Raw genomic sequence first — 12,603 nt, 5'->3', positions numbered from 1 at the left:
CTATTAAGAAAATGAATAATACCAACTGAGGGGAGGTGACCTCGGAGTGGTCACGTGTCATCAAAGCTGAGACACGATTGGCTGCTTTTGGTTAGTATCTGTCCTACCGAGGGGGGCGGTCCGAAGGTTGACGGATGCTCGAGGCCGAGGCGAGATGGGCTACAGAGTCAGCCGTTTCAGTCCTGTGATCTAATCTGTTACCCATCATGCATCCTGCTTCACTAATGAAAAGGCAAGGTCCCATCCGTCACAGGCAGCTATGGTAAATGGAGTATTAACCCCCCTCTTCTTATACCGAATGAAGCTCCTCAGGCACAAATGCCTGCAAACATGTGCAAAAGGGCCTGGATGATGGATGATCATTGCAAAAGACCCCAGAGCAATAGCAAATTAATATCAGGAGGGGGAAGAAAAAAACATCAGTGAAGACTCTCGCTTCCTATAAACGCTCCTCAACTTCCTGTCACTTTGCTCAGCGACAAACGGGGCCTCTGTTTCTGTCCACCACTTTCACTTTCAGGGGGGATCCGCGTCGTCTTCATTATCGCTCTCCTTCAAGCAGGCAGCCCAGCGCTGGTGGAGCATCACACCGCGCGGTTAAATTTGGATTTAGATGAGGAGGGCTCAAAAAGGGTCGTTTTCTGGCATCACGCAAGCGTAACGGCTACCGAACGAATTCAAAAAGCGTGCGCATACTGTGCCGGCGTTGGCGTCCAATGTGATACCAATAAACACTGTGTTCCATTTCCACACTATGAAAAAGATGAGCCATTTTCGCACCTAAAAGGTTGTTGTTTTCTGCTGCAAGAAGACATGGTTCATGACATGTTGAAGTAAGCAAGGTCCTCTGGTGGCGATCATAGGCCAGTATATACTCAACGTAATAAAATATGAAAAGAAAAATGTGGGGAAAATGCTAATAAGCTACAATGAATGTTTGAATTACAGAGTTTTTAGACATAAAATCATGTCACATGCAATACTATGACGTATACTCTGAGCTGAAATATATAACACTGTGTCATTTTGTACCATTAGAAATAATGCTTGACGTGCACCAGGCTCAAAGGTCTTTTGGCAACATTAGGTTTGAAAACATTGCAAATAGCAAGGAAAAATCTGGTTTTTGTCATACTGCCACCTGCTATTTTCCATTTTTTCCAGTCAGGAGAAGCTTCTCTGTACAAAAGTATCCATCAAATGAGGGAAGGATTGACCCGGCTGGTGGTTCCCAGGGCAAAAAGCTCTTTCCCCAAACCAAATTGCCCCAGGAAACAACCAGCGTTCCCAGATCAGTGCCCTGCCACAGGTTTATTGTATGTCATTCAGTTTGCGATCGTTTGATGAACAATTTTATTCAAGACAATGCAACCTATGAGCATTATGTGAACTGAAAAGGTATTAAAACTAGATTTTGGAATAAATAAAAAATACAGGAGCTGCCTTAGAAGGCCCAGTTAGATGGCAGGGCATCTTTAACTTCTGGGATTGCTCAAAAGCCTGTTGGCCTTCGACCACACCTTCTTCACCCATGTTGTTGGATGTCAGGGTGAGGAGGAGGAGCGAGACATGACCGGAACAGACCTGAAAAAGAGATCCAAGCATACACCTTCCTACTCTGCTAGCTACTATAATCCACAAGATGACAGTCAAATTGCGCTTTTACATGACGGGGCGGGATTAGCAAGTCTCCCGAAATCCCATTTGATTGAATAAATACATGTACAAGCCCCAAGTCCCCAATCAAGAGGAGTCATCCAAAATAAACAAAGGTTTTGCAGGAAAGGAGGAAAGAGAGGTTTGGATATAAAGGGGTATTTAAGGCCCTTTCCGTCTCAGTTTAGATTTGGCCTTAGTTGTGCATATTACTTCCCTCATCCAGAACTCGCCGTCCAAATCTGATTCTTTCCATTGTTTCAAATAATTAGAGTAATGAAGTGAAAGTGAAATGGCAATTAGGTCTCATTGTCAGGCCAGCGTCATACCAAACACATTTTCAATTCATCACTTGATTATTATATTTGGAAATTGATTACTTAATGTGATTAATTACTTCAAATGTGCCAGCCTTGCACACGCGTCAAGACGTCGAGCCTTTTGGTGCGCACGTAGGCTTCACAAGTGTACACCATGACCGTAAGTTAACGTCTGTGAAACTCAAGGACTTTCGGTCTCTTTTTTTTAACCAGTGTGGAAAACGTGATTACCGTGGCTACATTAGCTTAGCGGTCTTGTGATTTGTGGCGATCGTGGAGTTCGAGACTTTATGTCCTGAACTTGATGCGAATCCGTGATCCCTGGAATGATCCCTTCTCTCAACGCAGAGCTCTTCCGCCATCACAAGCGCTGTTGGAGCCCCATGTTTCTGTGCTTATTTACCTGTACCTACCTCTTTTAACGCTACAACATCGAATGGGCCCAATTAAGATCCACGCTGGACCACTGGATTGCAATGAAAGCCTTCTTTTGAAGGGAAAAGTGGCTTTGGTCTCCCACAGAAGCTCAATGTCACCTTGTCAAGTTCCAGACGCGGCGCTCCCCGCCCACAGCCGAACCAAAGTCCTCGGTTATTCCGCCGCTCTGCACCAGCAGCCTCACCGTTTGATACCCCGAGGTTCCTCACTGTCTGTTCCCGCTTGTACTTTAGTTTCTCAGCTTAAATCCAGCATTTGAAGCTCCACAGAGCTCCCAGCAGGGACGCACCAGCTCTCTTTTCTCTCAGCCTTAATGGCAATGAAAAGACAAAACATCTAGCGCATTGTCATACAGCCTGCCGTGACATTATGATATCCAGTGGCAGGAGAATTTCAATGGAGCTGTGTGGATGTTTTAGAAAATAGGCGGCTACAGAAGATTAGAAGCAAAATTGGGTTAACGTCGTGGAAGTCTTCCTTTTATAAACCCCCCCCCCCCTTCTCTCTCTCTCTGTCTGTGTCTCCTCAGGGTTTTTTCCGCCGAAGCATCCAGAAGAACATGGTGTACACGTGTCACCGGGACAAGAACTGTATCATCAACAAGGTGACGAGGAACCGCTGTCAGTACTGCCGCCTGCAGAGGTGCTTCGGAGTGGGAATGTCCAAAGAGTGTGAGTGATATGAAAATGACAGAATTTTATTTGGAATACCAGTGCAAAATATCAGTTGCGCTACAACCAATCAGAGCAACGAAACGCGCGGGACGTAGCGGTGGGCTGCTAGGCCACGTAGCTAGTTCCAACATCCAATTCATGTGGCTTCTAGTTTAACATAATGCCGTCCAGTTCGTTTGATACCAACGCGATTGTCAATCCAGAACGTTCCACATCAGCGGCAGCCATCTTGTTGGTTGTTTACGAAAATGCCTCAACGGCGCTTAAACCTATCCGGTTGTGATTGGCCCCGACCTGGGCCGGGTTACGTGGATATCTGTCTGAACGAGAGGAGGGTGGTGGGGGGGGGGGCGAACATGTCTGCCAGAGCAAACCAAACATGAGATTTGTCTGGTTCCTAGGCTATGGGAGCGCCTGTTCCAAAAAACAAAACCTGTCTGAACACACCCTAAGACCAAGCATTTAATGCTAACTTTGAATACTCTATGCGAAGGACACATTTTAGTACTCAACAAATATTGAGGTTTGATACCTAGCCCTTGTTATAGGCAGCGTCAATGTAAAATATCAGCGCTGGCATTTAAATGCTATCCTTGTAGAACTCAACTTTCTGACAACCTTGTTCGTCTGAAAACAAAAAAGAAACTACTGCCTCTGGTCAGACAATTCCACTTCTAAAGTTTACACGAGTGAAGGAGCGTGATCGTCGTAGATATCACGTACTGTCTGCATTATTTCTATATACTCTCACTCGATTCAAGGAACAATTTGAAGAGACATGGAATTTGGGAAAACACCCATGATCGTGACTTTTAGAAGGACGTCGCTCCACTGGCAGAAAAATCCAACAATGACCTTGACGATTGGCTCAAAAGTGTTTTAGAACTAAAGCTGAATGATGAGAACTCACTCCACACACACACACACACACACACAAACATTTGTGACACACCACCTTATGAGACGCAGCGCTACATTTAAAACACAAATTAGACTTAGCTTATTAAAACCATTTCGTCATGCTGTCAAAGTCAGTAGGTGCATTTTGTGTTCATCAAAGGCTGTCGGCAAATATATTCTGCAGCACAGACAGTGCAGGAACATGGTTGGGGGGGGAAAAAAAATCTATTTCATATTTATTTTATTTTGCCAAGAGTTTTGCTTTCCAATCTTAATTTGGAAAGAACAGCTAAAAGAAGTCTAACGTCATAAAGCGCGTTTCATAAAAAGCCCCCCTGACAGGGAAAGCGCCCACATTCATATGGATTGCGGACTAGCAATGACCACGTTTGAATCTGGTCTAAGTAAGTAAGTAAGTAAGAGCGGACTGCACCTGGCTTTGTGAAAAGGCCCTGCACACCCACACAGGTTGATGATTAGACCTCCGCTCAGGTTGAGCTGCCAGGTGCAAGACGAGGAGGAGGAGAGCGGTCTGGACTGCTGGACCCTTCCGAAACCTGAGCCTGGCCGTTCTGCAAAATGAGATAAATCGATTTGACAGTTTCATACAGCATACTGATATGAAAAGCAGTATGCTGTATGTGCGTGCCTCCATGCCCCCCTCCCCCCCGCCCAAATGTGGCATACATTTTTTACCTGAGAGAAAAATCGCCTAGAGAAAATTCACATTTCTGCGAGCTGCCATCCACTGCTGTTCTGTTATGCGAATACTGGATTCGTTGGAGCTGGTTCAGAGAGAGTTCTGGATTGTCCCCGTGCCCGCACGCGGTGCTGGAAAGAGGACTAATCAGGCCTGAGTGGCAACACCCGTGAGGGTGTGACAAGGGCTTTGCAGAGCAGAAGACATTTTTGTCACCGTAGGAGAGGATATAAACGAATGGTGGCCGAATTCCACTTAGCTGCTCCAGTTTTAGGGCCCTGGTGTTGTGTATTGAGAGCCATCATTCGGACGTCGCATCTCCTGCTGCATGAAGACGGCACTCTGCATTGTTTACGGTACACACTGGGAAAAACACTGGGCGTGGGTGGTTCAAAGCAATGGGGAAAAAAAACCACTGTGGGGCACTTACAGTACACTGCAAGCAGTATTTTAATTTTTGAGGATTTTGACCTACATTTGTATTAGAATCTTTTTTTTTTTTTTTTTTATCTGATTTTCCACTTGTTTTTTTAACATTAGAAATGAATACAAAACACATTCCAGGATTCTTTTTCCTCTGAAAAAACTGAAAATAACTAGGCCTGCCCAACTTCCTCCAGTTCTTTCTAACAACACCTGGGTTTTTTTTTCACTGCCAGTTTGCATCACCGGCAAACATGCCCTGCAATCTCCCAATAACTCCACAGCGGTTTGCATATTATATGGCAGAATATATAGAGGCAAGGAGACCACACGGCCCGAGGCATTAGCACACTGTAGAGTAAATAGGTGTGAACAGTCGCCATTTAATATGAATGGACAGCGTTGTGTCCGTCAGATGGGGATCTCGTCAGCTGCTCTGGATTATCGCTGTAATGGCGTTATTATTATCAGCACGATGTGCGGATGATCAATCAGCCGTTGCTTACGGTAGCTGATCTGACTCATACATTATTCATGCGGGTTTCCCTATGCTGGACAGTATTTCATGCGTCATCCGCAAAGTTTTGTCGAACTCCGTGAATCCGGCGGGATGCGAGGAACCGTGCGATGAGCCGGGAGCAGCCGTAAAACCTGAATCCACAGTGCTTTTGCCCACGATACCCGAGATCTCAGATGCTCTGTGTTTAGGAAACCGGCCTTCATGTTCCCCCTGCGCCTTTTGTCATCCGTAGGAACAGTTTGCATTTCACAGGTTATTGGCATCCTTTGATTGCATCAGCATTTATAGCTCAGGTCCACTTCACGCTCTATTAGTCTCAGAGGGAGGACCATTCCTTTTCTCCTATGCCGTTTCACACCGTCGGCAGAGGAATCGTGGAAAAGATGATGTCTTGATATCCTCGGGCTACGCTGATGAGAAAAAGGGGACTATTCCCTTTCCTGTATTAATGGATGGAGGCGATGGGGTGGGGTCCTCGACCTCCCGTTCCCGAACGTCGACTCCAGAAGGTCCTCGCAGGCCAGACGTCGCTTTCACTGCGGGGACTGCAGGGTTTGCAGTTGTGTCACAGATCTACAGAATCATTTTGGCTGTAAAAGCCTAAGTTTGGTGTCCTCTGGCACACCATCATATATATGTATGTATATATACACATACACACATATTACATATATATTACTGCAGGAAGTTCCATTACATGATATTTTGTTTTTAAAACATGAGTCAGTGGACTTTTTAAAGGCTTACTGCGCCGTCTAATGAGGACGTCCCCCGTCTGTACAATCAACGCAACTGTGTGTTTTGTTATGGTGATTCCTATCCACACAAATTTCAGATAAGCAGTTGCTGCTCTTTGAAATAAGAAACACTAAATATAATGTTGGTCAAACTGGATGTGGGATTAGGAATCCTCTGCAGGCCGTGTGTTGTACTTGGGGGGGGGGGGGGGGGGGGGGGGTTGGCAGTGTTAGTGGGGAGGATGGGCCAGCATGCAGGCGTTGATTTTTCAAACAAAGGGCATTTATTCAGACCAGTTACCAAAAAGGAAAACCATTTCACTAGGTTCCTCACTCGGGGCCCCCTGTAGACATTTAGTAGGGAAACAAAACAGTGGCTCCCTCCTCCATTCTCCTGGAGAGTGGGGGGGGAAACCAGACCCAACCAGATTGCTGTCTTCCACAACCTTTTATACCCTGGTCACCTGCTGCCTGCGGCCAATCAGGGAGGGTCTCTGGAACTGGTGCCAGGTGACATCAATCTCCCCTCAAACAAAGACATTTTAAAGGGGAAATGTATTCCTTCTTAAAGGGTCGGGCAGGTCAGGGAGTTAAAGTCCACCGACAAAAACAAACAAGCAAAAAAAAAACCTGCAGAAGCAGAAAGACTAAACAAGTGAACAGGCATTCCTCACGTCGCATCACAAGTTCACGGCTCTTCTAAATGGTGATCAGATGAGCGAGAGGAATGTGCACCGTCCTCTCAGCGCGCATACCAACATTAACACAAGGACAATTACAGTTTTAGGCGATGGAGAAAGTAGGCTCCATGAATATACAAGATGCCATGGCAGTCTGGTCAGCAGTTGCCAGGACATCGGGATGAAAATGTTGGACAGGCTGACGACATTCCCGTCCTTATGGGATATTCAGAGTGAATCGTTTTGTTATTCAAGCACATTCGACCACAGAGGTTGTTTTTGGAGTTCCTGTTCCGTTAGCCGCAATCATTGCGCCGACTTTACAGACGTTAGCCGTAGCCGTTAGCAAGGAGTGTGGGCAACATCTCGGTGCTCGCTCAGACGTTGTCTCGTTTCGCACCAGCTAGAGAGAATTCACGTCTACTCTGGTTTTTCCAATGACTGGAATCCATTCGGTGTACGGTTTTAACACCAACCTTCGAAGCCGCTGCTAGCTAGGCGTGAAAATGCAAAAACGGCGCCTGTTAAAGCTGCACTCATCAATATGTTTATATCAACAACGGGTCGAAAAAGACTACAAGTGACGTGAAAGGGGTTGCTCACAGTGACAAACCTACATAAGCCTATGTCACCTCAGTTCTACGGCACATTGAGTGTCTTTCAGCTCATTGTTTTGGTTCAAAGTTGATAGCTAGCTGGTGCACATTGAGCATTTAGCTAGAGAGTTGGCGTTTTTTTTAGGAGGTGGCGGAGACCAGAATAGAGCTAAAAGAGAGTGAATACTGGACTTAATTAAATGTGTCAGGTGGAAACGTGACTCAGAATGAATGCTAACGCTGCTCTGCGTGTGTAAACTAGGCACCTGCTTGCTAGCATATTCACATATCAGCCTCATAACATGATAGCATGTCAATCTTGTGTTGACAGTCTTTATGCTGCCCGCCAAAAATTATTTAATGTTTGCTTTAAATTTACAGCAAGCCAAACAGAATGAACATTTTATGCTCCTTTTGATAACTGCAGCTAATTAGTCAAGTAATGCTAGCCTACATTAGCTGTGCGTCATTAATTGGTTTACAAGACAACAGGTATTATTAATTAGCTAACATCAAAACACATACTCAGATGGGACATTAGCATCCGGTTCTGGCTACTGCGTTCAGAAACACAGCTAACCCTTCTCAGCTTTCTAGCGTCCCTAGGGTTGGAGACGTCCAATATGGCCGCCACAGGCTATATATCACCTGAAAGCTTGTATTTGTAGTGGTGGTTATTTCATCATGAAAGTGCGGTGTGTTTGAGAGCGCACTCTGACTCTGCCCGAGTCCGAAGACGGAACTCAACATCTGCTTTCGGACACTAGACTCATGCTATCATGTGCCTCTGGAGACAACTGAACTGCTACTTAGAGTGGAGCACAAAGGGAGCATTGATTTGTGTGTGTGTGTGTGTGTGTGTGTGTGTGTGCTGCACCAGCAGGTATGTGACTGCCATTACGCAAGCTGAGTCATTTTTTTTTCCCCCAGTGGTGTGCGATCATGAGTTCTGATGCGATCCGTTGTTAATCCGGTGGATCTGCAGAGGATTCAACTCTGCTATTAGTTGAGTGTGTGTGTTTTGTTCAGTTCCATGGGCCTCAAATATTGAGTTGAAGTCAATTTTTTTAATTGCAAAAATGATTGTTACAGTGAAGCTTCCACCAGCCAAATAATCAAATATCTCCAGTCTACATTGCATCCTTGGCTTTAAAGTGTGTTTAAACTATTTCCCTGTGTGTCCGCAAACACTGAAGAAACCTTGTTACAGTGGAGGGTAGCATAGACCCTGTGGGTTTAAGCAACAAGGAAGTGCTTGGACTCCATTGTTTTGTCTTTTTACTTCCTGTCTACACAGGAAGTGGGGATGTCTTGATATATATACTGAGGGTGACTGGTCAGAATGCGTCGGCCTTTGTGCCTTATCGTGTGTTTAGGACAATACGGCTGATGGTGGGCTGCGAATACAATATGTCTTCATCCAAATCCACAGAGTGGGAGTGCGTGTTATTGTGTGACAAGGTGATTATTCCAAATTATATTATCAATGGAAGAATAATGAGGCATTACATACAGTACGTTAGCGGGAGGAAAAGATGTGGCCTCCTCAGGTCATGTGACCAACTGGCAGCTGAGAGACAAAATAGGAAATGGAACAAATGTGGGGGGGGGGGGGGGTGGCTCAAGTGCAGCCTCACAGAGCAGCTTAGTCTTGCTTAGCTTTGATGGACCGGGTGCACCTCCCTGCTCTGGCGTAGTATTGATCCTTTCATCTGAGTCCGGGTTTCACGCCAAACCAGCACGTTGGCCAAAAACCGTTTCTTGTTTTAGTCTTATCAGTGTGGCGAAAGCCTCTGAAAGCAGCAGTGAGACCACCATGGGGGCCTCTCGTCGCTTCTAAGTTGCACACACACACACACACACACACACACACACCCCACCCTTGTCCCATCAGGACCATTAGCTTGCACTCAACACTAAGAGAGGAAATTACCGCCGTCGCTCGACACCCACCCGGTTAGCGTTGGGGGGGGGGGGGGGGGGGGCTGAGTGCGGTGGCAAGCGGCCCAGGGTGCGCCACGTGGGCTCCAGATAGATAGCGTTTATTTGCCGGCGCATCTGTTTGCTGAAAGAGGCTACTACTGCGCGGAGCTCGGCAGCCCGCAGATGGCCGGCCTGGCGGCTCCTCAAAAAACGGCTGTGGTCCGCGCCCACATCCCGATAAAGCAGCAGAGCAGAGGGGAACAAAAAAAAAATACTGCACATAAGGGCTGGGGGGATACAGAGGAGGGCAAAAGAAAGAGGGTGGGACATTGCTCATTGACTAAAGGAGGGGGAGATGAGTGTCTTGGAAAGCCGGGGGACGGGAGTGTGACAGTGGGCATCACTGTAAAGAGTGTGCTTAACAGGCGCGTCTGAACTCCACTCAATGACCCTTCAACCCCTAGGTCTCACACTCCGGAGAGCACTTCAGGAACACTCGACACTCACGGCGCTCCCTCACAAGCCTGACGAAGGGACCGGGGTGGAGGCGTCCGTGGGTGGGGGCTGCTCATATGTTTTCATGTCAGAAACCCCATTTCGAAGACAAACATTTCAATTAGAGTTAATCCCGTGAGCTGTGTCGTTTCCAGAGGACGCGTGTTTTTCTGTTAGCGCCGGGATTGGACTGATATTTGGAGTGAAAGAGCGTCAGGTAATTGCATTTCGGGTTGTGATGCGTAATCATAAGCTGTAATTATGAAGCAGCATTCATGTGCTACGGCAAAAAAAAATCTGACATCCAGGACTTCAATTTCATACTCTCATTACTGAGTCCAAACAAAAAGGCCCGACAGGTAGAGGTTGTGAAACTCTCGAGGTTTCTGGGAATTGTGAAATATTTAGCGCCGGAGCAATTAGCAAATTAGCCTATTACAGAGCAGTTTAAAGCGGCACTGATCAATATTCTAATATCAACAGCGGCCCAAACGACCATGTGTGATGTGATTAAGGGGTTCGCTCACAGTGATGAGCCCGCAGATGACTGTGCCAGGCCCTAAATGGCGTAAAAGCGTTCAGCGTGTTTGTGGAGCCGTGCCTCAGATTGGCCAAACGTAAAACGGACGACTGCAGCTTTAAATCGTGCATCGAAGGAAAAAACGCCAAACGTGCGCGCCGGTTCCGACTCTTTTAGACCGTTGGTCAGAGAAAGCAAGCAATTGTGATCAGCCCTCTTTTCTTTTTTTTGGTTTTCAATGATACAAAATGTATGTTCAGATTAATAATGCAATATTGGCAACCACTAATTAAAGGGAGGAGTCTTTTAGCCTTGTACCCTAACCCTCAAAACTCATGGATCTAATATCCCAACGGCACTTATTGGATCACATCCCATCATCTCACTTGTGCCTGAAACAAGCAATGCAGCCCCTTGCCTCTCTTTTTTTTAAGGCAGGGCCCAAGAAGTCACAGAATTTAAGGTAGAAATCAGACAGACACTCACAGGCCAGGAAAGATTTTTTTTAAAAAGTGCGGATACTTTTCACGTGGAAGTCGGGAGTAGTGATCGCAGGCACACTACATTATGATGAGAGCCCCTGAGCTCCATGGGTTCCCCCTGCCCCCCTTTTTGTGGGTATTAAAAAGCCATATATTTTCATGGCCTCTTGTCCGATGCATCATTTGGATGTATCTGCTCATGCTCGCAGTAATTTGCTTGGAGTGCGGTGGTAATTGATTGCCCTGGGTGTGTGTGTGTGGGGGGGGGGGGGTCGCTGTCTTCCTAAATCACATCTTGGGGGCCTGCCAGCCCCTGTGTGGACCACAACCCCCTCACCAGACGCAGTTTGTCACCACACTATGACAAATCACACACTCACGCACGTGAACAGATTGTGTACCATCCCCCTTTCTATACCATTATTCGGTACCACCACCCCCCCTTCCATTGGGCAAAGGGTTTTTGTGTATGTGTATAGAGAGAGGCTCATGGACTGGTTTTGCCCTCACCCCGCTATCATGACTGTTGGTCCTCTGCTGAAGTTGCTAACCCACGGACAGCAGCATTTGTGCAGAGTAAACCAGAGCTTCAGGAGATCGGGTTCCAGGTTTCCAGCTGTTGTTCTTTTCTAAACACTGTGATCAGGATAAAAAGACGGGCACGACAGTAAGAAAATCCTCCATCACTCGCCTGGGATAGGTAGTCAGGTTGGATGAGTAAAGGTTGGGTTGTGCTCAAAAAGAACCAGTTCGCACGACATGTTGTCGGACCTCGTCGGAAGGCAAAAGTGTTTGTAGTTGTTCCAAGCGGCCACACTCGAGGGCGGAGTGAAAACCTGGCAATTATAGAGAGAGTGGGGGGGGGGGGGTCTCAGAAGCTTTTTGGCCGCCCGACAAGCAGTTCCGATGAAGTACAATGGCAGCTTAAGTGTCGGTATGGAAGCGAGATTGCCAGTATTCAGGGAGGTTCAAAGCTCAGCCTCATACTGTAAACTGTGAAAAAAAAAGCTGTGTTATTATTTGACATGCATGTAGCACACACCGGATGTGTCAGACAGGCAGGCAGGCAGACAGACAGGCAGGCAGGCAGACAGACAGAGGAAGCGAGGCCACAACAGTAAAGAAATGCACCACTCAAAAGCGCACAGATGTAGGTCAACCTGCGATGACGTGTACAATGGAGAAAAACAATGGGACACGTGTCACATCCTACTGTCATCAGCCGTAATAGTAATCAGATATTAAGGCCCATCCATGTCATCAAAAGGTCATGACCATTAAGATGTTTGACTTACTGTATTCTGAGCATGTTGTATATTCATTTTAAATGTAGCGATGTTGAATCATTTCCAACAGTCATAAAAAAACAAAAAGACCCACTTTTAGTGCCATACAAGTACGGTTTGACTGATTGTGAATTTCAATCACATCAATATCACATCGAAAAACCACAAACAAGCACCTCGGAAATATAAGAAATCGCATTTCACATGTGATATTATGGGCAACCGCTTCACATATTACAAAACTCCACATATT

General features: G+C 46.3%; 1 protein-coding gene across 2 annotated transcripts in view; it reads left to right on the top strand.

Annotated features, from left to right (window-relative positions):
* Positions 1-12,603, top strand: part of LOC139299415 (retinoic acid receptor beta-like) — a 100,202-nt gene that overhangs the window by 60,723 nt on the left and 26,876 nt on the right. For both annotated transcript variants that reach the window (XM_070922316.1, XM_070922317.1), the window contains exon 3: positions 2,944-3,085. In XM_070922316.1, coding sequence (XP_070778417.1) covers positions 2,944-3,085 — 142 coding nt within the window. The remainder of the gene's footprint in view (positions 1-2,943; positions 3,086-12,603) is intronic.

The sequence above is a fragment of the Enoplosus armatus genome, chromosome 16, assembly GCF_043641665.1.
Source record: "Enoplosus armatus isolate fEnoArm2 chromosome 16, fEnoArm2.hap1, whole genome shotgun sequence".
Taxonomy (NCBI): Eukaryota; Metazoa; Chordata; class Actinopteri; order Centrarchiformes; family Enoplosidae; genus Enoplosus; species Enoplosus armatus.
This window is presented reverse-complemented; position numbering and strand designations above follow the sequence as displayed.